This window comes from Ostrea edulis, chromosome 5 (assembly GCF_947568905.1).
Source record: "Ostrea edulis chromosome 5, xbOstEdul1.1, whole genome shotgun sequence".
NCBI classification, from domain to species: domain Eukaryota; kingdom Metazoa; phylum Mollusca; class Bivalvia; order Ostreida; family Ostreidae; genus Ostrea; species Ostrea edulis.
The window spans coordinates 91,762,873-91,790,372 of record NC_079168.1 but is presented as its reverse complement, the minus strand read 5'-3'; the positions used below and the strand labels follow the sequence as shown (position 1 = coordinate 91,790,372).

The 27,500-nt window shown below is 35.4% G+C and overlaps 1 protein-coding gene across 1 annotated transcript in view; it reads left to right on the top strand.

Annotated features, from left to right (window-relative positions):
• Window positions 1–27,500, top strand: part of LOC125649772 (L-asparaginase-like) — a 47,642-nt gene that overhangs the window by 18,714 nt on the left and 1,428 nt on the right. Inside the window, exons 5-14 of the mRNA XM_048877518.2 lie at window positions 204–287; window positions 913–1,039; window positions 4,230–4,342; window positions 9,325–9,510; window positions 9,784–9,897; window positions 12,812–12,928; window positions 15,555–15,650; window positions 18,839–19,086; window positions 23,088–23,187; window positions 23,776–27,500. The exon at window positions 23,776–27,500 is cut by the window's right edge and continues 1,428 nt beyond it. Coding sequence (XP_048733475.2) covers window positions 204–287; window positions 913–1,039; window positions 4,230–4,342; window positions 9,325–9,510; window positions 9,784–9,897; window positions 12,812–12,928; window positions 15,555–15,650; window positions 18,839–19,086; window positions 23,088–23,187; window positions 23,776–23,964 — 1,374 coding nt within the window. The 3' untranslated portion in view covers window positions 23,965–27,500. The remainder of the gene's footprint in view (window positions 1–203; window positions 288–912; window positions 1,040–4,229; window positions 4,343–9,324; window positions 9,511–9,783; window positions 9,898–12,811; window positions 12,929–15,554; window positions 15,651–18,838; window positions 19,087–23,087; window positions 23,188–23,775) is intronic.

The following is a 27,500-nucleotide window of genomic DNA, read 5'->3' as shown; positions in this document are numbered from 1 at the left end:
CACAAAGCATTTCTTTTAGGGACTTTATAATATATAAATATGTCAAAGATGATAATGTTCATGATTGCACACGTTCAGTGGCTGCAGTGATTTGGACTAGGTTTGTGTGATATGGTATGCATGATTCTTTAAAGCGTTATAATGACAAGAGAATATGAATGTATTGGTAAATGTGTGGTTTACAATTCTTGAAACTTTTGCAGATTCCCATTTTTGAAGTTCGCAGTGATGGGAGGGACAACTTTCTGTCCTCCCTTATTATGGCAGGATTGTATAACATACCAGAGGTGACTTTTTACGAATACTGATAATTATCACTATGTTTACCATCTCATTTAATCCCTACAGTAAATCCGTGTAGTAATAGGCTCAGTAAAGGTTTACATCATTTACAGGCTCACATCATTTTCCAAAACCTAAAACTTGTTGATTATGCGTAAAGGACCATTGAATCATCAATATTAAATGCCTGATTCTTGTCTTGTCATCATACACCTATTAACTTTTGAATTATGACATCATAATTTGCGAATGAGAAAGATCCTATTGATATATAGGTCATGGTAATGTTTATTGACTTTAACAATGTTGTTTACACCATATAAAGAGCATACCATTTTAGTTATCTTTTCATAATTGCTACAAAAAAAAGAAAGCCACCAATGATATCTACGTCATAAGATGAAGAGTCAAGATCACAGGAAAGTGAGAAAGACTACCGTTACCTCTTACTTAAACTACATACATTGTAGGTTTGGGGGAGAAATACTTATTGATGTCAAGGTCAAAGGTCAAAGAATACAATCAATCTAGAATTGATTGTGAATGATGTCATGTTGTTAGGGGATACCATACTAATGTTGTTACGGGATACCATACTAGATTACACAATGGTTGGAAACTTTGTTGCAGGTCATGGTGTGTTTTGACAACAAAATCCTGAGAGGAAATAGGACAATAAAGAATGATGCTGGGAGCTTTGCTGCATTTATCTCTCCAAATCTGCCACCTATTGCAACTTTAGAAATTCGTATTTTTGGTAATGCATTATGATAGTCTTTGTCAAAACTTCTTTCCTTTTGTGAAAGTTCAGAGAAGTGATATTCTTCAATCATACTAACAAATTGTTGAAAGCTCTAAAGCTGCCTATGTACTGTGATATTTTTTTTCTGCATGGTGCAGTCAAATTTCCACGATGTCTGCAAACTTCTAAAATCTTCGGACTTTCGTAACAGTGGACTTCAGTTCTATTATAAATTCTTATTTAGAATCTAAGAGGGTTTTGTACAAACAATTGTGTTGATTGAATATATAGATCATAGGCATGCATTATTATCAATTTTATACTTGTAAATGCTCCATATCATTGTTTCATGTAAATGTACTAAGTCTACCTTGAATCATAAGTTATGTTTCTCAAATCAAAACAAATAATTACATCCTCATGATTAGATAAGATAAGATAAGATAAGATACGTTTATTCCAATTTTGGGCCCAGAGGGCATAACAGTAAGACATTTTATAAAGAAGGAAATTCAAAAAAGAAAGAAAGTTTACAACATTAACTACAGGTTACATAGACTGCAAACTGCATGTGGATGCAGCATGTTGGGGAAACAAGTACATACATATATGAATTGCTAATCATGTATATATACAAGTAGATGGACAGTATCAGTATTATACCAATATATGAATAATAAACTATAATGATTTTTGCAGTTTTAAAGCATCACTTCTTTTTCTGAAAGTTTACACTAAATATTCACTCAATTTGACAATTACTGGTTTGTCTTCATTAATCATCAACCAAGTAAATTTGTCCTTATTTGTTAGATAGATAAAAATTTTGTTGAGCTTGTATATACCATTAAAAAACATATTTCTCTCTTCAACATAGAATGGACAATCAGTAAGGAAATGGAATTCATCTTCAATACAATTAAGGTTACATAATTCACATATTCTTTTGTTTCTTTCTAAAGAAATCTTCTGGCCAGAATTGGTTTTTGTAAATTCATATCTTCCTCTTTCAATTCGAAGGTCATGTGCACTAATTCGAAATCTACATAGAGTTTTTTTTAATTCTAGGGATTCTAAAAATATATAACTTTCCATAGTAAAGTTTTGTTTATACGAAAAATATGTTGTGAGTTTTCCTGATTTCTGACCCTCTTCACGTCGTTTTGACCAGTAAAGTAAAAATTGTTTCCGTACCTGATTCTTCATTTGTTTTTTGAAAAATGAGAATTTGAGATTTTTACAATTGGGTACCAAAATGCCCATTTTTTCTTTAAAATATTTAACATTTTTGTACCAACAATTTATATTATATGAATTCAGATTGATATTCTCTGTATAAGCACTGTATAACAGGGATGATTCTGGGCAATTCTCAAGTCTATGCCAATATAGTAAAATACTTTGGATTATAGAGCAGAACATAGGATATCTACCCAATTCAGAGATTATTGCAATATTAGTACTTCTTTTACCGGCACCAAGTAGATGTTTACAAAACTTAATATTCAGGTGATTACGTGTTTTATTTTGTCAGAATTCAGAATGTTTAGAAACACCAATAGATAACCCCAAGCCCATAAGGCTTGAGCATTAACTACTTTGATCTTGATGCACTTTTATATTGGAAAAGATTTATTTAAATGCCTAGAATAAGAACAATTACGATATTTTCTAAAGCATTAATTGAAATTAAAAGCATTGTCATGCCAAATCCTGACAAATGGCAAATCAGCCATGAATTGTGACATTACAGAATTGATGCACTATATAGGAGTGATGAAAAAATAAGAAATATTTATTTGACCACTTACAAATCTATGGAATTACAACTTTGCGAACTAAACTCGAAATGTAGATCTGTGGAATTATGACTGCGGGCAAAGGCATGTGTAAAGCACAAATTTTACTGTTAGGTTACAGTCAGGTTTTTATTATATCTCCTCCTTCACAGCAGGGGGACATATTGTATTAGTGCCAATTCTTCTGCTTCCTATTCTTCCACTTCTCATACAAAGTTTGTCTGGGCCATAACTTTTATGTCTTTTGACATATGCCTTTGATATTTGGTATATGGGTATACCATGATAAGACAGTGTGTCACATGCCATTTTTGATTACCTTTGACCTTGACCTTTTATGTAAAGATCAAATAATAGAATTTTTTGGCATTTTTGTTGTCCAGACCATAATGTTTTTATGCCCCCCTTCAAAGAAGAGGGGCATATTGCTTTGCACCTGTTGATCGGTCGGTAGACCACATGTTGTTTGCTCAATATTTTGAGAATCATTCACTTGATCATAATGATATTTCATATGTGGGTTGGTTATGAGTAGAAGAGGACCCCTAGTGTTTTTCAGGTCAAAAGATCAAAAGTCAAGGGTCAGTCTACTCTGGACATAGGAATATGCTGTCCGCTCAATATCTTGAGAACCCTTTGCTTGACAGATGTCAAACTTGGTACACTGGTACATCCTAAGGAGTAGATGACCCTATTGATTTTGAGGTCACATGGTCAAAGGTCAAGGGTCAAACTGGACATTGGAATATTCTGTCCGCTCAATATCTTGAGAACCCTTTGCTTGACGGACATCACACTTGGTACACTGGTACATCTTCAGGAGAAGATGACTCTTATTGATTTTGAGGTCACACAGTCAAAGGTCAAGGGTCAAACTGGACTTAGGAATATACTTTCCGTTCAATATCTCGAGAACCCTTTGCTTGACAGACATCAAACTTGGTACACTGGTACATCTTCAGGAGAAGATGACCACTATTGATTTTGAGGTCACATGGTCAAAGGTTAATGGTTAAACTGGACATAGTAATATATTGTCTCCTATATTTTAAGAATTATTTGCTTGATTGACACCAAGTTTGGTATACTGGTACAGCATAAGGAGTAGATGACCCCTATTGATTTTTTAGGTCACATGGTCAATCCACTTTTGACATAGGAAAATATTGTCTGCTCAATATTTTGAATTGATGATGCTACTATCAATTAAATGATGTGTATGTATAACCCTTTTCCATTTTGTACATTGGGGGCATATGTGTTTTACAAACATCTCTTGTTTTTATATGTTCCAATAATCATGGTAATGAAGAATTTTATAAAAATGCAATGAAAGAAAATGTGCCTTTGCAAAACCATAATATGGCATTTCGATTGACTCTGCTATTGAATGATGTATGTTTCAGTGGACTGGTCTGCAGTCTTTAGAAGCACAGGAACAGAAAAGTTCCGAGTCCACACCAACATGTGTCAGAATGTCGGACTCCTGCGTATGTTTCCTGGCATTACTACTCAAACTGTATGTAGCTTATATAAAAAAACTGAACTTAATTAACACAGATACTTTTAAATGAATTATTGTATTTTGTTGAATATGATACGTTTAATGTGCACCCCATTTTGGGCCAGAAAATTAGGGAATAAATGCGGTTCATGTGTATAACATGCAGCAAAAATTTTGACCAAGTGGTATTCTTTACTTTATACATCATGGTAATTTTCACTGAACATTTCGCAGAAATAATGTAAATTTTCAACTAGCACAAAAATTTGCAAACCGCGCAGCAAAACTTTTTCAAGAGCTCTCAGTAATCTTCAGTAAATATCTTTAAAACTTTAAACCTTGACCATAACTTTTGGATGAATAGTGATAGAGTTTTCATATTTCTCCTGTGTATCCCTTTTGACAAGACCTTTCTTTTAGAGCCAAAATGTTTTACCTCTTGAACTTAACCTGGGAGTTTGACCTACTTTTGAAAAACTTTAACCCAGCTGCCACAAATTTTCAATGGTTAGTGATAGGGCATTCATATTTCACATATTTCTTGTGATAAGACCTTCTTTTGGGTACCTTAATTACTTTGCTACCATACAGGAGCATCAGTGTTTCACAAACATGTCTTCTTCAAGCTTAAAATTAATTTGATAGCTTTTACTGTTCACTGATCCCATAACCTGCCAGGTCATAGGGGCGCTGCAATGATGAATGCGGCTCCAGCTGGCTCCACTTGTAGCAGTTGTATGCAAGTGCCTGAGTTGTGGAGAAGCTTTTCTTGGTCCATTCAGTGATGTTGTCTGCCCATTTCTTCCTTGTCTTCTCTTCCACTGCACCGTACCTCGTCTTGCAGAGTCCATCTGATCTTGTCACATGCCCATCCCATCCTCTTAATCAATCAATCCTCTTCTTAACTGTGGTCAGTAGGGGGTTTGTCAGACTTCTTCGTTGATGATGTGGTCCGTGTATGAGATACCAAGGAGTCTTTTGAGGCATCTCATTTCCAATGTCTGGATCTTCATTTGCAGATCTGCATTTATTGTCCAGGATTCGCATGCATACAGGAGAATGGAGATGACCAATACATGCAGTAGCTTGACCTTGGATCTGTGAGAGATGTTTAGATACATCGTATTGTAAACTAACAGTGTATGCGAAAGACATCGGACCGTCGTACCTGACCGATGTGCAGTGCCTCAGGTCCGATGTGTCATTTTTTACACCGGACCGGAATGTCCGATGTCTCAGTATTCGGTTTTAAGCTTCATTATATTGACGCGGAGTCAATTCAATGTTTGTTATAAGTAAAAAATATCACACAAATCCAAATACGTAAATGAATGTGATTAAACCGCATGGACCGTCTAAAGTATTATGCGGGAGGGATCCCTGGTATAGTATTACTAGTATAATAAATAAGATTTCCTTGGTTTTGAATTTTCACGTGTTTCTCTTTTTTACATTAGGTTTTTCGGTCTGACAAAATTTGGTTCGGTCCGGTGTGTTCATTGATTACACAGGACCGAATGTCCTGTGTGGTCCAAAAAACTTTCACATAGACTGAACTAACTTTTTAGTGACAAATCATTTCCAACCTTGTTTGTTTATTTTAGTTTTTAGAATGTGACAAGGCATTTTGTAAACATATCTAGGCCTAAATATACAGTAAAATATCTCTATTTCGAAGTCCGAGGGACCTTGAAAAAACTTCGAGATATCCGGGGGTTTGAGATATCCAAAATCGATCTTGGATATTTTTTTTTTGAAGGAGGATATTTGATGCATAATATGGGATTTGTATTTTAAACAAAAACCCCGTTGCCGTTTCTTATAGTTTAATAAAAGTTGATAAATTAATATTGTGGAATTTCAAAGACAAACATTTAGGTTTATTTAATATATATAAACATCCAACTGAATTCACAATGTGTTTCAAAATTAAGATGATCGTGCCTGTATGCTAACTTTAAGTTTACGGATGTCCAGGCTCGACTGGGATGTAGTTTTTGCGTTGTAATGAAAGAACCTATCACGTAAGAAACAAAAAGACGGATTTGAAAAAAAAACTACTTTTAAATGTTTATTAAATAAATTTTCGTGTTTTCTCTGTACATGTACTAGTTTTAATGATGAAACGTGTATTATTAAATGCATTATCGTTATTAAGAGCATTACCTTCAAGCGTACTTCGACCATTTTGTGCGTTTATCTAACCCACATGTTAATGATAGAGCATGTGTCATTCAAAACACCTTCCCTGGAATCGGGTGTGTTAGTTCATAATTGGCGGTGAACTTTAGCCTTAGTGTTAGAAGGCTTCACTAATCACCCAAGCTGTTGAACCATTCATTGCGACCTGGGTCTACTCGGAAAAGGCGAGCGTAGATTAGCGGTCATTAATTATAATTGATGTAGCCGCAGGTGTGAATGTGTGACTTAACGACGCCAGGTATGGTAAGCAGAGCGGAAAATTGACTGCACTTTGAGATAAACCAGGTGAATTTAGGGTATGGGACCTTGAAAATACTTCAACATAAGCAGAATATTCGAGATTACCGTGTTCGAAATATCAGAAGTTTTTTTAATCATTTATATAGGGAAAACGGCCGGGACCGGCGGTCGACTTCAACTCAAGCGGGGTATTCGAAATAAACCATATTCGAGATACAGATATTTTACTGTATTTGAATGCCGGTATACAAAGAAGTCGAATGAATCCTAATAGGCCCCTTTTTGCTCAATGGGGTTGTTGTTGTCATAAACTTTTCACATTTTCATCTTTTTCTCCAGAACCAATGGACCAATTTCAACCAAACTTGGCACACAGCATCCTTGGGTAAAGGGTTTCAAATATGTTCAAATGTAGGGCCATGTTCCCTTAAAAGGGGAGATAATCACAAAAATATGGTTGCTTCTCAAGAACCACTGGGCCAGAAAAGCTTAAATTTGCATGACAGCTTTTTGACATGGTCTAAATGCAAGTTTGTTAAAATCATGACTCTCCGTGGGTATGTTGGGGCCACAATAAAGGATCAAAGTTATACATGTGAATATATAAAGAAAATCAAATTTGATACAAATCATCCTTAGATGAAGACGATTCAAGTTTGTTCAAATAAAGGACCATGCCCCCTTCAAAGGGAGGTCAAAGGCAAGAACCACTGGGCCAGAAAAGCTGAAATTTACATGAAAGTTTCCATACAAAGTGGAGATTTAAGTTTGTAAAAATCATGACCCCCGAGGTTAGGGTGGGGCCACAATAGGGGATTAAAGTTTTTCATGTGATGGCTGGGAACCAAACTAAATGGTATAAAGCACCCTTAGATGAAATTTATTAATTTGAAAGGCCATACCCATCTACAAGGGCATATGATATTTAATGAATTTGTAGTCAACTTTAATAATTAAGTATGCCATCATTAAAAATTATTTTGTTTGATGTACTCCGACCCACATTTTTCAAGTCGGGTAGGTAGGTCGGTATTTTTTTTTTTTTTTTTTTTTGAAAATCAGAGATTTACAAATTTTCTTATGTTTTCATTAAACACATAACGCTGCTAGACAGAATAGAGTTTAGAACAATCACTTTGTACACATTGTATATAATACACGTAAATCTTCCAATGTCTCCAGAAATTTACTGAGGACGTTTTGCATTCGTCACGGATGAGGACCTCTACAGTTGTTAATAAATAAATTAACACCACTTTTTGTTACCACTGGTCGATTCCGACATTCATAATAGCAATCACTTAAACACTTTAATGTGATTCATGAATATCCAAGTGAATTGCATGATGACAGCAATTTACAATAAGTTTTAATATTACCCAATATAATTTTAATGCCGACTTTCCCGCATCGTTCAAATAGTTATGACAGTCGTGTTCCATTCGTGTCTCAGTTTAAGAGCAAAGTAGAAGTGCCGTTCACCTATTAAATCGTCATAACATTTTGATAATCCTATATCAAAATAATATGCGTGCCTTTTCAGAAATATAGACCATCAACTTAAGCGCCGACTCGTGGTCTGCCATAATTTTGGTGCGCTATCCCACGTGATTTTTTATCTAAATAAAATGCATGGCTTTCAAACTTTTGTACATAAATACGATCAGGCCTCGACGGGGGAGTTCGTAGCTCCTTGTTCTATCTTTTTGGTAGATAATGTGGTAATTTGGAGCTGTGATGCGGTATATTTGATCGTTCACATAGAAAAGTGTTTGAAAAGTTCCCGGATTAACAAATGGTCATTATCAAAGTGAAAGTAGAACCGAAAGACGTCCTAAGGACATTTTGATATCAAGAATTCTGTAAAACAACTAGTCCAAATAATAAAAAAAAAAAAAATGGCATCAAGTTTAATACTAATTCAAAGAATGTCTATTTTCCAGTGAGCAAATAAAAAAAAAAAAAATTTAAAATTTCCAAGTGCGGAAAAAATTATCGGGTCGGGGCAAATTTCACGGGGCGGTCGGAGTACATCAAACAAATCAATTTTTATTTTAAGCCTCAGCTGAGCGATGTGGCCCATGGGCCTCTTGTTTTTAATGATTTAATTATTTACAGATTGTAAATATTACATTCTCTACAATATGATGTTCCTGCAATAATTTTATTGAGATTGATTTTTGCTTTTAAGTATATAATAGGGCAAAATACAAGTGCACAACTAGGAAAAGCATATCTATATGTATAGAAGGTTATGTCGGTGGGTCGAGTCATATTGCAATATGATGAAATCACCTGGGAGAAAAATAAGGGTCAAAAACCTATAGTCACGGTATTATATAATATGCACCCCTTTCTCACAAAATGAAATTCTAGAAAAAAAGTGCGTATTAGATTCAACAAAATACAGTATTGAAAGAGTTTTATTCTGTTCTTATGCAGAAAGGATTATTTTTTTAGTACATGAATGACTCTTTGTGTATGATACATTTCATCTCATCCTACCCATGTATCTCTCTACTGCCGAGTCATACTCGTGTATATTATAATTTCAGGTTCGAGCTTTCCTTCAGCCCCCAATGCAGGGAGTTGTCTTGCAGACATATGGAGCAGGAAATGCCCCTGATAACAGGCCAGACCTACTAACAGTCATAAAGGAGGCTTCCAATATTGGAGTGATTATCATCAACATAACGCAGTGCACCAAAGGGTGTGTCATGTCCTCATATGCCACAGGAAAGGTAGATTTACATTGTTAGATCTTACCAGGGTTTCCGTCATTTTTTTGGGGACAGCTTATAGAAAATCCAACTTCATTGGTACTTTAAAAAAATTAACTGTCAGCTATATTTCACTCTTTTCTCTTAAATGAAAAGTGTATTTTGTTTATTGCCTGTTTTTGTTCTACAGGACCATCACAAAAAGCAGTAAATTTTTGTTTATATTTTTGATTGCTTGCTTAAGGATATCAGAAGAGACTGTTGGTAAATGTTTGATTATTTGAGTATCTTTAGGCCTTGGAGGATTCTGGTGTTATATGTGGGGGAGACATGACTCCAGAGGCTGCTCTGACCAAACTGAGTTACGTGCTCAGCAAAGAGACATGGACATTAGAGAAAAAGCGTAAAGTAAGTCTCCATAGGATGATTACTCCATAATTACCCAATGAATGCTAATGAAAAAGTGGTAAATTGACTACAGGACTGTAGTTCTTTGAGGGGGGTTGGGGGTTGGGGGTTGGGGTTGGGCTAGAACAGAGAACTACAGATCTAGCCATTATGTAAATCTTTTACATTGCTGTCTCAAGATGTTAATATCATAAAATCTGCAAGATATTTTCCCTCTACACTTCTGTCAAGACATTTTTCAAATATTTATTAAAGCCCCATTGGAACTGAAAACTTTAATAGCATCAATAGATTTTGCATGCTATATAGCTTACCTGGGTTGCTAGTCAATTCAAAGTCATCTTCAAATAATGATGCAAAAATTCTGTTCTTTACTCCAGAAAAACTTGCAGACAAGCTGTTTGCAAAGCTATGAACATGGAAGCCTCTACTGAATGTTTGAAGTTTGTGTGATTCAGGCATCAGTACTAAATAGGTCTTATAGTGAAAATGTATTTCAAAGATCTTCTTTACTATTTATCTCTTGTTGTATGAATAAAATGAGCATGGAATACTCTACCAAAATTGGGATTTTCAATTCCCCTGGGTCAGCCGTTCAGGCCTCAGTGTCATGGACCATGTAGTTGGAAAACAGTAAAACATGCTTGCTCACTTCACTTCATTTAATTATACCCCATGCAATGAGATGTGGTGTTTTAAAATGTTTTTTTGTCTGTCTGTCTGTCAATCTGTCAGTCCTGTTCTTGTCAGCCCAACTCCTCTGAAACCACTCAGCAGAATTTCTTAAGTATTTACTGTGTAGGTGTGCATATTCACAGAAAATTCTATGGGCCCAACTCCTCTAAAACCACTCAAGAGAATTTCATATAACTTTGTATTTGATATGGACATACTGTGTAGATGTGCATATTCACAGGAAATTCTTATATGATTTTTTTGTGGGAGTTATGCCCCATTTGAACATAGACGTTTGTCAAATTACACTATTTGGTGCAACTTGCGTTAAACCAGTTTTCAAGCCATAAATAATATTTCTGTTCTAATATTGTACAGAATTTACATTCTAAACAATATTACGTATAACCTGAGTAATGACATATAGTTGCATATGTGAAAATAGTACATGTATACAGTTATAGAAAAGGTAGGAGGAAAATTACTTTTTTTACGCTTGTCTTTAGACAGCAATGTCTGTATTACCGCCTGTCTGTCCGTCCGTTCAGGGTTTTCTGTTTCTAATTTCATTTCTCTGTCACATGTCAAGCTGAAACTTGCTATGGAGCTTCTTTGTAGATCACTCTAGACCATGTCACAATTTTTATCCATTTCGACCTCTCTTTCAGGGGTTTTGCCCCTTTGAAAATAATTGTTATATTGAGGGTACATAATTTGTCCGACTAATCCTCCCCCAATTTTCAAGTGAGGACCATCTTGTATTACAGAGTGTTTGTATGGATATTAAAGATGTGCATGTGGCAAGGATTTTTATTTTCTTCAATTTTTGAGAAAATTGCAGGTTATTGAACTTTGTCAGTTTTGAGGAATTATTACATTGAGATTACATAATTTGTCTGTTTTTCCTTCCATAGTTTTCAAGTGAGGACTTTCTTATTTTACAGAGAATTTGTATGGGTATGAAAGATGTGAATGTGATAAGGATTTTAATTTTCTAGAATTTGTATGGGTATGAAAGATGTGAATGTGGCAAGGATTTTAATTTTCTTCAATTTTCGAGAAAATTACAGGTTGTTGAACTTAGTCCATTTTGAGGAAATATTATATTAAATGAAGGACATGGTTTGTCCTTATAACTACTCTCACAGTTTAGAAGCTAGGATATTTATGAATAACTTGAAGATGCATAGTGTAAGGATTTTGATTCTTAACAAATTTTACTTTTCTTTGACATTTTGAATATTTACAGGTTGTTGAACTTGATCAAATTTGGGGATTTATTTTACACACAGAATTCTTGGTTTGTCTATCTACTTCTTGTCACAGTTTTAAGCTAAGACCCTTTATTCATATTATGCAAAGAAAGTATGCCACAGCCTGATGATGGCTGATACTACATGAAGCAAATTAAGTTCTACAAATTATGGCTTAAGAAAAACACCCTATGTAAGCATTTTCCCGGGCGTATTATGTACCGTTTGCAGTACTCTTGTTGTCGAGGGGGACCATGAATTTGCTATTTTCTGAATTACCCAGTACTCGTTCTGTAGCTGTTTTATTATTCTGAAGTACCAAGTACATTTTTTCTGGCTTAATCACTGCTTTAACGTTAAGACTTGATTTATTGTCGATAATCAACTGTAGTTCTTGTTAGTTGAGAATATCACACTTTCATTTAACCATTATTACAGTTGATCTATTTTGACATCAGAGACCTTACCATTATTGAAATACTCCACCTATGTAGCTTTTTAATTGGTTAAAAATATAAGTGAATATTAACAAGGGAGAAGTCCTGGAGAGTTGAACAGATTTTGCAGGCAGTAAACCTTAGATGGGGAATAGTACATTTCCATGGAAATAGAGTGTTATTGTATTACTTTTATATAGAGTAACACCAGTAGAGGTATGAAAATGCAGTATAGCACAGAGGCATCATAAGAGTTGTTGTATTTTATGCATAGCATGGCCATTCATTATGTGCAGCATTGCCGGGGGGGGGGGGGGGGGGGGGGGGGGGGGGGGGAAGGGGGGGGGTGAGCTTGCTCACTATTCCTTTCATTTCTACATCTTCAGAGATTAAAGATTTGAGCATGTACTGGAAATTCAGTATTTTTTGTGGTACAGATAGTTGCAGGAGAAATATATCATGCAACCCACACAGAGGGAGGGGGAGGAAAGGTCATTTTACCTTATTTCAGACTCTTAAAACTTTTGACAGTTTATTTGATAATTGCAGTTTGTAAGAAGAAATCTCCGAGGAGAGATGACAGTTGTGGGGAAAGAAAACATTACTATCCTGGACTTTGAGTTGATTGAGAGTGTGGCTAGAACACTAAGTGTCAGCAGTACAGAGGTAACTTTACTTGAATATACCATCTAACCTTAAACTTAACCCTAAACCTAACATAAAAAATATACCATCTAACCTTAAACTTAACCCTAAACCTAACATAAAAAATATACCATCTAACCTAAAACTTAACCCTAAACCTAATATAAAAAAATATACCATCTAACCTTAAACTTAACCCTAAACCTAACATAAAAAATATACCACTTAACCTTAAACTTAACCCTAAACCTAACATTTATCATATATGATCCTTGACACAATCTTGTATATGATAAATTAAAACTTTTTCAATTTACAATGTGGAAACAATATCCTCAATATCAACATCATACTTGGTGTTGTCTATGGTGAACAATGATGGTGTCAACATGATATCATCATGCTACTGTTGATATCTTTGATATCAACATTGTATTTGGCCCCTAAAAATAGTTATGCATATGATAGATTATAATTTTGTAAGATAAAGCTATTATGGATATGTAATATATAATGTGAGTGCAATGAACTCTGGGAAGAGATTGCTGCTGAATATGGAGTTCAGGCACTAAGACATTCTTCACTTTCGGCCATGTCTTGGATAATTACTTTTACGACTGCCCGGAAGTGAAATTTATCGCTATTTCTCGCAGATTACGTGCCGAGACTTACAGACCCTATAGTACAGTGTAAGTCTGTATACTATTCATTTTAGTTTATGAACAGAATTTTTAAAAGTTGTGGTAAGATTAATAACATGACTATTAGCTCCATGGTCCTCTTGTTAGCTTTGTGTTGGTTAAACATCTAAAAGTGATTATATACTCTATTTGTATATCCATTAATCAAGATACTAATAGAAATGCACATTAAGTTTAGAATGACAGAATATAGATATATACATTTATTTCCATTGTAAGTTGTAAGACAAATTTTGATTGGTTAAGAAGCTGGGTATGTACACACACTCTGCTGAAGCCAGGGAGTATTTAACATGACATCACAGTCTCTCTATATTTAGTAATGTGTTTTCCTTATGTAAAACATGTTTGTTATGATTCAGTGTACTTTGGAATCATTAGAATTCGTGGTGGCTCAATTTTCGTGGAATTCGTGGGTACCCCTCACCCACGAATTTACATCCTCAACAAATATACAATATTATATATATATATATATATATATATATATACAATATATATTGCAAATATATAAATCCACGAAATTACGTCCCCTCGAACCCGTAAAAATTCAGCAATCTACGAAAATTGGCCCCCACAAATTTAAATGATTCTACAGTATTGTGATGTCATGTTATTCACTCCCAGCTTGCAAAGCATGTAAAGTATCCTTATTTTAATCACTAAATAATAAGTAATATCATTTGGTTACATAGGAAATAAAGTCGTTATCCAGGTCCAATCAAGGCTATATGAGGATTTATTCAGGGTTATATTCCATTCGTGCTGAGGCAGCAAGCCAATGAGTAAATCTTCATACGTCCTTGATTGGAACTGGATAACTTACAGTACTGAAAAGTGGGGCATCCCTTTGCAATATGATATTTTGTAGGATTGCATTCTTACAAGTGTCCTTTCCAATAATGTTGACCTTTTGTATTTAACATTAATCATTAGTTATAGTATTAAGCTAGTGTCAGTGAATGAATAAAAAAAGCATGCTACAGAAACTACTCTACACAGGCTAAGATTAACCCCAGTTTTATTTTGGCCTTGCTTTAAAGTTGCAAGAAACAACTTAGGATGAATATAAACCCGATAAAAATTATTTTCCAGTGTTTTTTGGCAAAAATATGACATAATGATGATGATGAGTGAAAATTTCACTGTATACAGTAATATCCAAGGAATTTCAGATTAGATTCCGAAACTTTTATATAACTATTATTCCTTAAAGTTTGATAAAACTCAATGTAGCTGAAAATCTTTTACAAATTTTGGGATTACCATTCCTTCACATGTAAAAACAATAGGAGCCAAGGTCTTTAATGCAAAGTACCATTCCTGCAAGTTTGATAAACCTAGATATGAGATATATTGTAAATCTCTTACTCTGGTTGGGTATAATGGAACACTAGAATGAACTAGCAAAGTACTATATGTCCCACCTGCAACTATGATGTTTGAGATATAATAAACAATTATTTACTTTTAATGAAGTTTACACCTCAATTTATCAACCCCGTAAAAATAGTATTCATGAAAGCCAAGGTGAATATCACTTTCATGGGTTGATACATCTTCGCAAGCCAAGTGTCCGATTCACTTACTCTCATCTACCTAGATGAGAGTAAGCGAATCGGACACTTGGCTTGCGAAGATGGGGTTGATAAACGAAGGTGTCAACCAATATGAAATGTCAATAGTTTTTCTCTGTAAAGAAAATGACACTGACTTTGCATACCAAATATGTAATGTCAAATATGTGATGTCAATGTGATATGATTTGAAAGATGTCACAATAGCAAACCAATGATTACAACAGTGTCTCCGTGAATAAATGTGATGTTCACATCCCATACAGAATTGTATGGTGAACATTTTGTTTTCAAAAGAGGTTATGTTGTTTAATCCTATCGGGAGAGAGAAAAATTGCAGTCATTTGAACAAGTTTGCCATCTTTTCAGGAAATAAAAAAGTTAAGGGATGCATTATATCCCAGCTTGATGTGTGCAGCAGCCCAGACAGGGGATATTCAAGCGCTGGAAAAGTTACGGGAGTTGGTACGTCACTTTAATGTTCTAAGATTGTATCACAGAATTCAAGGTCATCTTAAGAATGGATTCTTGTCATCATTCAGACAAATTAAAAGATATCTGCCGCATGTGCGTGTATTTTCTTCAATTATGAAACCTGCGGGTCATGGAGCCACAATACCCAGCCTCTTTCTTACTTACAGTTGTAACATTGGATGGTAAGATGGGGTCTGGGTATGTGGATTATAGGGAATCAGCCTCTTTCTTACTTACAGTTGTAACATTGGATGGTAAGATGGGGTCTGGGTATGTGAATTATAGGGAACTCGGCCTCTTTTTTACTTACAGTTGTAACATTGGATGGTAAGATGGGGTCTGGGTATGTGAATTATAGGGAACTCGGCCTCTTTTTTATTTACAGTTGTAACATTGGATGGTAAGATGGGGTCTGGGTGTGTGAATTATAGGGAATCAGCCTCTTTCTTACTTACAGTTGTAACATTGGATGGTAAGATGGGGTCTGGGTATGTGGATTATAGGGAATCAGCCTCTTTCTTACAGTTGTAACAGTGGATGGTAAGATGGGGTCTGGGTATGTGAATTATAGGGATCTATACAGTTAAATCAACTCTGTAGTAGATCTCCATATCTTTTTATTCCTTTATTTGAAAAATTTAAAAGTACAGTGGATCCTCAGATATACGAATGATTCAGTTTCTGTATCTAGATGATTTTTCTTGGTAATAGATTTTTTCTTTCTCATTAATTTGGAATTCTGGATCTGGAATGATCTTTTTTAACCAATAAATACATTTTCCCACTATGTTTGGTTCATTTATCCAGACAATAATATTTGACTGGTCTCTCAACTCAAGTCACCTTTCCTAACCTGATTGTTAATTGTTGCAAAAACACTAGCCTGGCTGTTTGTTTTGCTATTTTTTTTTTTTATTTAAAAAAAATCATTTGTTTTTAATGACTCACTTTGAAGTTAGTTGATATGTTTACACTGAATGTGTTGAATTGTGTTTCTGTCAAGTTTCAATATCAGTAATGTAGGTTAAAAAATACTGACAAATTATTCCCATATGTGTATATAGTAAAAATCAAGGCAATCCAGATATCCGGATACTTTACTTACTTGGACAATTTAGCTTGGAAGCGCCTGGATAAATGAGGCCCCTCTCACAGCAAGAAAAGGTTTGCCAGACTATGGGGATACTGTGTACAGGGTTATTTTCACTCCCATGTTTTCTTCACCTTTAGTTTCACCCCATTTTAAATTCATCCAGACACAATTAGCAGATAGAAGAGAAAATGATTGCACCCACTCTAGAATTCATTCACCGACGACGAGGCTGAAAGGGGCAAAAATGTATTCCTAGTATACATGAGTTGTAACTGACAAAAATACATTGTAGCAGGCTAAAGTAAAGAGTAATAATTCTGGACTTGTTATCCCTTGGGATTTGAGGCCATTTCAAATGGCGTATGCATAATATCTTCTTAAGGAAAAAAATAAGAAAATCTTTTCTCTTTTTAGCTCACCTGAGCTGAAACCTCAAGTGAGCCTTTCTGATCACCTGTTGTCTGTCCATCTGTCTGTCTGTAAGCTTTTTACATTTTTGAAATTTTCTCCAGGATTACTGGGCCAATTTCAACCAAACTTCACAAAAAGCATCATTGAGTGAAGGGCTTTCAAGTTTGCTCAAATGTAGGGCCATGTCCCCTTCAAAGGGGAGATCATCACAAAAATGCAAAAAAAGGTGGGGTCATTTAAAAATCTTCTTCTCAAGAAACACTGGGCCAGACGAGCATAAATTTACATGAAAGCTGCCTGACATAGTGCAGATTTAAGTTTGTTAAAGCCATGACCCCTGGGTGTATGCTGGGGCTACAATAGGGGATCACAGTTTTGTGGCGTCGGTGGCCGAGTGGTTAGGCCGTCAGACTCTCGACCGAAAGGTCGTGGGTTCGAGTCCTGGCCGCGGCAGGGCTGACGTTGTGTCCTTGGGAAAGGCACTTTACATGAATTTCCTCACTCCACCCAAGTGTAAAAGGGGTACCTGGCTATAGACAGTGAAAGATATTGTTAGAATGTTAGTGCTCTAGTGCTTGTAATGGCAGCTTGCACTGTATGCTTCCTAGGAGGCTGAGAAAGTTCTAGATTGATATAAGGTCTGCCGGGGTAATAATGTACATTGATAATTGTAAAGCGCTTTGAGCAGCATACGCTGGATAAGGCGCTATATAAAACCAATCATTATTATTATTATTATTACATACAAATATATAGAGAAAATCTTTGAAAATCTTCTAAAGAACCACTGTGCCAGGAAAGTACAAATACAAATTCACATGAAAGCTTCCTGACATAGTGCAGATTCAAGTTTGTTAAGATCATGCCCCCCCTCCCCCCCCCCCTTCAGGTGAAGGGTGGGGCCACAATAGGGGATCAAAGTTTTAGATACAAATATATAGAGAAAATCTTTAAAAAATTTCTTCTCAAGAACCATTAGGCCAGAGAAGTTTACATTTAAATGAAAGCTTCCTGACATAGTGCAGATTCAATTTTGTAAAAGGCATGACCCTGGGGGTAGGTTGGGGTCCACTATAGGGATCAAAGCTTTACATGCGAATATAAAGGGAAAATCTTTAAATATAGGCCAAAGTGCCTCAAGTGAGCGATGTAGCCTCTTGTTTGTATGATCTGATGTCCCTACTTTATTTTATGTCATAATGTATTTTATTATTATTGAATGAAAAAGTTAGAAAAACCAAAGCATATGAAGAATGTGCAGAAATCTAAAATTATGAAAGGTAATTTGGTCTACCGTATATCTTATTAAAGCCAATGTGCATTAGTTCTGCTTTACTGAAAGACATAACTATGTTCGTACTTAGTGTTGATGCTGCAAAATAGGACAGAGTTTGTAATAAAACACTAGTGCTCTAAGGGAATTTCAATGACATTTCATATGAAAAGATTGTGACCATGAATTATCCTTGACACAAAAACAAGAAATGCTACACTCGTATGTATACATTCTGTAGTTGTTGGTAACAAAATACTACATCTCAACACACGCAATAAATATGAGAAGAATCATTGAGTTGCAATGAAAATAATCAGTGTGCTTTATATTATTATAATTGCTTTCATGTATTGATGTTATTTAAAAGAAAATATAGTGTTTTTCATTCATTTAATCAAGGGGGGTAACTTGTCCTCACCCAACCAAGATGGCCGTTCAGCATTACATGTGGCAACACGAGAAGGTCATTTGAGTACAGTACAGTATTTGCTCCATCAGGGAGCTTCAATACATCTGAAAGATTGTAATGGATTCACACCTCTGCATGATGCGATAAAAGGGAAACACCTCAGCATCATTAGATTGTTGGTGAAGACTGGGGCAATTCTGACATTGAAGCCAATAACTTTGGCCATGGAACTTTGCTGGTATGGGACAACACTGTTTTCTGAAAAAATTGATGCATAATTTCATGTTTGCCTTTTGTAAGATAATATAAAAAGAAATATTGTAATGACCTACAATTTTTTTCTAGGTCAGGGAATGAAAGTGTTAGGTCACTCGAGCGGTGTCGAGCCCCCATTTTTATTGCTATCCGTTTTCGTCTGTCATCGTCCACTGTGTGTTAACATTTGAACATTTTCAGTTCCTTCTCTTTAACTACTTGGCCAATTTTGACCAAATTTAGTGTGTAGCATCTGTAAGGGAAAGAGAACTTCAATTGGGAAGTCCATGATCCCTACCCTTGCAGGGACCAAGAATGCATGGTTATGATGTCCTTAATGTCCGCTTCTTAGATTATGAAATTCCCAGCCAGGGGTTCAGGAGAGGGTTAAAATGATTTATATGCTTCAAACTTCCAATTCTCCATCTCTTTATTTATATATTTATATCCATCTCCTGTAAATGAATAGGAATTGTATCCATATTTTGAAAGATGATAAACATGTGCACAAAGGACTCCATATTGAGGCTTAAATGCAAATATGAGTTTTCCTGTATGTGCTATGATACTCGGGTGACTGTTAATGCCCGTGGTTCATAGGGTGACCGCCCAGTATTCCGACGGTCCGGTAGTCCGACGGTCTGATAGTCCGACAGTTCGGTAGTCTGACGGTCTGATAGTCCGACGGTTCGGTAGTCCGACGGTCCGATAGTCCGTTAATTTGTGGACACATATAAGTGATTTCTATGTAATAGGCAGCAGAAAACAGGATTAAGTACCGTGTGCCAGAGCGATTTTTTACGTCACAATAGCAAAACATCGCACTGTGGGAAAACTTTGAACGGGTTCGACCTACATCGGGTACCTGTAAAGTGCGAAACGAAATGTACCGAAACGTAACCCACCGAAACGAGACGAAACTCACCGAAACGAGACGAAACAGATTGTATAACCGAACTCTATTAATTATAATAATTAATAATGGTGTATAACCGAACTTTATTAATCATAATAATTAAAAATGGTATCTTAAGCCCCTGTTAAAGTTACCACATATAAATAAAATTCGCCTCCCCATTGATGTAAGCTTTTGGCTTGACAGATACGAAGTTTTAAAAGATGGAAGGGGGTGAGTAAACACAAAGTTCATATCCGAAGTTGATTGAATACCATGTGCAATTAGTTTCGGATCCATAAATTTTAGAACAGAGGGTTACAATTCGGCATAAATACATGTTTCAGTATTTTTTGCTCTAAAGACAAATCTATGTATACATGTGGATATTGTGTATTTGTATGTAGTATATCAAACGGTGGATTCTGAGTATGTCTTCCCGTTCTCTTTGTAATTTATGCTTCCCTCGTTCATAAGCCTTTTGAGTTTACAAAATGCTGACCTCCTCCTGATATTATTGCATAAAAAATTCTGTTTTCCGTCCCGTTTTCAATCCCCCGTCTTAGCAACACCACAAATGTACAGAGTTATATTTAGACTCACTACATATCAATAATAATTTTTAATAGCACATGTATATATATCTTACCTAATTGCATTCATATAATATGGCATACTATGTAACTTTTTCCATTATTGAAAGTACTCACACCTCAGCAGTTAGAGATAAATAAAAGGTTAAGAGCTTTTCCTGCTTTCAAATTTCTCAGACACCAGTTTCTTCAAATAATTTATCTATGCCCAAAGGCGGATCCAACGCCAGCGACCCCATCCCTTGTTTAGTGTGTTTCGCCAGACCTCTGAGACTGTAACTCTCCGTTCTGAAATTTATGGATCTGAAATTAATTGCACATGGTATTTAATCAACTTCGGATATGTACATTTTGCTTACTCACCACCTCCCCCCTTTCCAGCTTTTAAAACTGTGTATCAGTCAAGCTGAAAGCCTACATCAAAGGGGAGGCGAATTTTATTTATATGTGGTAATTTTCACAGGGGCCTAAGATACCATTTCTAATAAAAGAGTTCGGTTATACAATCTGTTTCGTTTCGTTTCGGTAGATTTTGTTTCGTTTCGCACAGGTACCGACCTACATCTACATGTATATATTTCGGCATCGTCGGAAACCCACGGTTAATTACGCTTCGTTCCTTTCTCCATCACCCGTGGGTTCATTCATTCCTACTCGTAGTGTGTCTGTATGTATGTATGCTGAACTTAAGGAACATTTTCATCGTGTCTTTATAGAGAGCTCTGTAGATACATGTAGGTATACATATATATACAATACATATATATACAGATATCTATAGGCTTGTAGGGAGGGCTGACAGCGGATACTCGTCAGGGATGTAGCAACAGGGGGGGGGGGGGGGGGGGGAGGGGGGGGGGTTGGGCTGATCTCCTCCCTACTTTTTAAAATTTTTCCCTTTCTTCTTTTTTTACATTTTAAAACTCTTTTTGGTCCGACTGCCCCCCCCCCCCTCCCACCAATCCTTTTTGGCTGGCCCCCAGCTTCCCCCTTTCAAAAACGAGGCCACGCGCCTGCTCGTGCCCCTTAACACTTTCAAAGGTAGGGGTGGGGACAAGAGTATGTATTTACTGTATGTGCCCCCTCCTTACACTTCTGGGACCCCAAACGAGATCCTCATCTTTATAATAAATGTTGTTTGATAACATCCTCCCCTTAATTCTAGTGCAAGAAATTTCTGTTCAAAAATTGTTATTTGCTATTAAGAAAGGTATACCATAAAATTGGTATAAAATTCGGATATCCAGATTTGCGTTGAAAAACTTAGATAGGCTCTGATTGGTGCATAATTGCATTATTGTCCTCCCATACAAAAATTTATTTCCTTATTGATTGTGTTATGCCCCGTTATACAGAAAATTTTCATTTAATAAACTTTTGCCCGGGGATGGGGGGGACTTGAGGCCTACTTCGAACTTTTAAGACTGAGCAGGTTGTAGGGATACCTACCATTTTTAGCTTGTTGTTTCAGGGGTTGGGGGTGATTATGTAGGTTACCGTCGCCATCTTCATGACGTTTATATGGAAAATTTTGGAATTGAATACCATTTTAGCATGTGCCCCAATCTAAGTTTTGTGCTCCCCTACCAACACTTTACGATGTTTGACTACGGCATTGGCGTTGCCTTATAGCTAATAACAAATTCGTCCGAACAAATTATTAATTTGTCCGAACAAATAGCTAATTCGTCCGAATGAATTACTAATTTGTCCCAACAAATAGCTAATTCGTCTGAACAAATTGCTAATTTGTCCGAACGAATGTCTATTTCGTCCGAACAAATCGGTAATTCGTCCGAACGAATTACTAATATGTCCGAACAAATAGCTAATTTGTCCAAACGATTTTCTATTTCGTCCGAACAAATCGGTAATTTGTCCGAACGAATTACTAATATGTCCGAACAAATAGCTAATTTGTCCGAACGATTTTCTATTTCGTCCGAACAAATCGGTAATTTGTCCGAACTAATTACTAATTTGTCCGAACGAATTACTAATATGTCTGAACAAATAGCTAATTCGTCCGAACAAATTGCTAATTTGTCTAAACGATTTTCTATTTCGTCCGAACAAATAGCTAATTCGTCCGAACGAATAATATATTTATATATGGCCTTTCTACGCCACCGTAGGTTCACACTTGAATGATTTTGATCAGAAATTGATTGTCTGATTTATAATCAGGCCGTGTCGATTTTGGCGGTTTCTGGTAATTTCCATAAAATAATGCCTGACATGAATAAATTTTAACTATATTAATTAAATTTTTTGGTGATGGTCAACATATCGGACCGTCGGAATATTGAACCATCGGACTGTTGGACTACCGGTCCGTCGGACTATCGGACCATCGGAATACTAGGCTTGAACCGGTTCATAGATGGTCAAGGGAATTAAAATTGTAAACAGAATGGAGGGGTTATATAAGCTTATAGTTATTAGTTCCATAAGAAATATTTCAATTACTGTATCTGTCACTCATTATTATTCTAGTGCTGCTGCCACAGAGGACATTGAAACACTGCAGGCCTACCGAACTGCTGGGGCCAACTTAAATGAATGTGACTATGATAAAAGGACAGCACTCCATGTAGTAAGTTTTATTCATTATGTCTCTCCTCTTTTAGGGGGATACATACTGTTTTTGTACTATCTGTCTGTTTGGCCGGCCGTCTGTCCGTCCCTGTCTGTCACAAAATCTTGTGAACACTTCTCCTCTTATATGGCTTATGTGATAGATTTGAAACTTTGTACAATGCTTCATTGCCATTTGTAGATGTGTATATTGTTGGGACAGGAGGATCCAATTATTTTCCTAAAGGTCAATCTAGGAGGGGTGGAGGGTGTAAAATAGTTTGTGAACACTTTTCCAATGTGGCAAATCGGAGTTGTCTAGTTCCTGCTCATGTTTTCTACTCCTTACCATGCAGTACATTAGGGGTGGGGGGGTGGGGTCATTTGGAGCACTTCCAATATGGGGAGCTGGGGAGACATTTGTTTTTCATAAAAACAATCTCTAGTTTGTTTAGTTTACTGTAAGATTGTATGAAATCTGAATCAATACCCTTCCTTAATGTCATTTTAAAAAAAAAAAAAATAGAAATAAAATATGTAGTCACAATTCAAAACATATCAGTGAAATAGCAAGTGTACAATATCTGAATCTCAATTTTGTTTTTAGGCTGTGGATGCTGAGTGTAAGCGATCCATCCATTTCTTGTTAGACAATGGAGCAAGTTGGAATGTGGAAGACATATTTGGAAACACAGCCGTTGAATGTGCCAAGAAGAGGAATCTCACAGAAATCATAGAAATGTTTCAACAGAAAGAACGAGAAATCTTGTTTGTCAAAGAAAATGGGACAAAATAATCCTGTGCATTTCATTCCATACTTCATACTTTTACCATGTTGACCAGTGAAATTTCTGGGCATGTGTGAAGTGCCCTCTGTGACAGCAAGAAGCATGCTACAGTTGTTATTTTAAAATTCAAGTGAAATATGACTAGAATATACTCAAATACCTTGTTAACGATTGGTAGCAACTGGTCCTTGTTAACGATTGGTAGCAACTGGTCCTTTGTGTGTTCTTGAGGTGTAATCTCTTTGTAACATGTGCCAAATTTCTTTAACCTTAGTAAGGTCATCACTCTCTCTTGACAGAGTAGAATATACCTATTTGACTTGGATGTTTTATCTGTTTTGCCTCAGATTAGAATGACACTCTGTTATTGGATAAAATACTTCATGTGATTGCCATTTAAATTTCTTTAGACAGCGAGTAGCAAAATTTTGACGTAACATGGCGTCCAGAACGTCTTTTTAAATGTATTTCTTACTTATACATATTTACGTATAAAACATGTTTGTTCTCAACAAAACAAAAGACTTCTCTGGACTTTAAGAACCTGACAGTCAGTAACAAACCTAATAAGTAATATTAGTCAGCAACAATTTTATCATCTCTCTGAGGTTATAATTACAATTTTTTTTTATAAAAACTATACATTTGAAAAAGAATGCATTAGTAGTGTTCATCTGTAATGATTAAATTTCTGTAACAATTTTTTTATATGCCTGTACGATAAACATGTACAATAAATCTCCAAATTAATATCGGTTTGGAGAAACGAGGCAGTTATTGAATATATATGTACATCTTTAGAATACAGGGTATTATTATTTCCATTCATGACTAAATATTAATATCACTATATTGCAGTACCAACACATGAGGTATTTCCAGGTATAGAATACATGTACATTGTATGTGTAGAAGTATATCTAGAATACATGTTCATTGTATGTGTAGAAGTATATATAGAATACATGTACATTGTATGTGTAGAAGTATCTATAGAATACATGTACTTTGTATGTGTAGAAGTATATTTAGAATACATGTACATTGTATGTGTAGAAGTATATATAGAATACATGTACATTGTATGTGTAGAAGTATATTCTTTTCAGATTGAAAGTAGTTATAGGGGTGCTTCTATAGTATATTCAGTCAGCTTGTTCTCGCGTCTGAAATATCTACTGATGACGAGTTGGAGTGGTATTTTAGTAATTAACGTGTAGTAATTACTTTATATGATGATGCTTATTATAGTGTAAACATTTTGTTGCATGTTATTATAGATTTTTAGTTTCAGTTTTAAAGTTTATTGAATTTTTATTCAAGTCCATGATTTTTTTTTAATCCTGGGGCCTGATGTTTCTGTTTTGTACTGGTAGCTTCTCGAGTGATTTATCTGAGTGTAATATGTAATATCTGAATTGAAATGTAACGTATTGTCCCCCCCCCCCCCAAATTATTCAAACTCTAAAACTCTTATTATACCCCACACAATGAATTGGGGGGTGGGGGTGGGGGGTGTTACTTTTTCTTTGATTTAATAGAATAATATTTATCTTGTACTGAAATCAGAATTGCAATCCTACTGACAAATGTACATTCCTCTATCATTATTAACTTCATTTGGAAACATGTTTTTACTCTGTTTCTTTTTCTTTTTTTCCGGTACTTTTTTGTCCAGCAGTGTTCTCAGGAACTACTTAAGGGATCAATAAGAAACCTTTTTAGGATATGATAGCATATCATTTGTAGTTGTGTAGAATGAATATCATTTTCTCTGAAAATACATGTGTGTTTTTCTGTGAAATTGTTTGAAATTTATATTGTAGGCATATCTTGACACTCTAAACCGATTGCCGTGGTCAAAATCACCAATCTGCATGTGCATGCATGTGCTCTTCATTTTAATTGGATAATACTAAAACATTTGTAGCTCTCTTATGAATAAAGGGAGTGGAAAGATATTTACAGCATATGTAGATAATGTGAAAATGGAGAAATATGATAAAAAATGCCAATGCACTTGCATGACCTTCGTGTTTCTTAAAAGGACCACAACTTTATTGTTTATCATCAAAATTATTTTAAATTTATGTTGTAGATGTATCTTGGTACTTTTTTCAATTTGCTGTTGTCAAAATTCTGATAGGAAGATTTTAAAATCATCATAACTTTTTTATAGATGATGAAAACATTATGAAATTTGATAAATTTCAAACTTTGTGTGTGTGAGTGCACTTACACCGAATTTCTTTCAATTCCATGGTACTAGAATGACTGTAAATTTCTTGTAAAAGACTGCAATTTTAAAGTTATACTGTAGACTGATGTAAACAAAAATTGCGCAAATCAAATTCATGTGTGCACAAATTTACATGTATAATGCATCTTTAAATGTCTGAAATGAAGTATTTGTCAATAGGAATTTTAGTTTCAGTGATGTTGAAATTTATGTTATAGACAAAGGACTCTCTACTGATCTGTGGTGAAAATCACTTATCAGCATGCAATACTTATAAACATCATTCACTGAATTGTCCCGTTATGAAATGAAAGTCGTAATATAAGTACATATTGGTGAAAATCACTTATATCAATGCACATAATTTTGACTGGATAATGCTTTAAACTACATAGCTCTCTCATAACCCAAGGAATACAATGAAAATTATACTGCTGTTAATTAAAGTGTAGATTGAATGATTCAATAGAGCTTAATCAAACAAAAAGAACGGCCCCATTACAATTAGAATTAGTTGTTTTAGATTTCTTAGTGGTAAAAGTAAGATTATTTTGTAATATACAAAAATGGTCTTAAATCGATCAAGTTTGCCTATACAACCTATCATTGGGTCAAATGCTTGTCTGGCGTGTTTCATACTGATTGTTAGACTGTTCTGGGCACACTGATTTTGACTACGGGTCACTCTGTTTACCTGATTAGGATATAGGGCTCATGGCGGGTGTGACCAGTCGACGGGATGCTTACTCCTCCTAGGCACCTGATCCCACCTCTGGTATATCTAGGGGTCCATGTTTGCCCAACTCTCTATTTTGTATTGCTTGTAGAAGTTATGAGATTGATTACTGTTCGTTATCTTCACCTTTCATCACTATGTCTATTTATTCCTCTTTATATTCATACCCTCTTGTAATGTAAAAGCATTAGAAGTAAAACCTCATACATGTAGCCAAAAGTTCCATATAACCTGAAAGTATGCCCGACTTAGATCAAACTGATTCGTTGGAAAAAAAACCCAGGAATTGAGCATATAGAATCATAGGTCAGTCCATTAAATTGTAGCAGAATTTATTTAATTAAAGCTGCATAATACTTGTCAATGTCATTTGGAAAAGGCCACATGGATTGAATTGAAAAATTATTGTCCAGAACATAAGTTTGCTAGACAGAATAATATTTTGCAGATCTTTAGAAAACCATGGTGAAAGAATTGACGAGTTTGAGCATTCCCTATTTTAAATGTACCCCATTGGAATAGTTGTTTGATTTGTTTGGGTACTGGCATTCATTGTTTATAAAAAATAA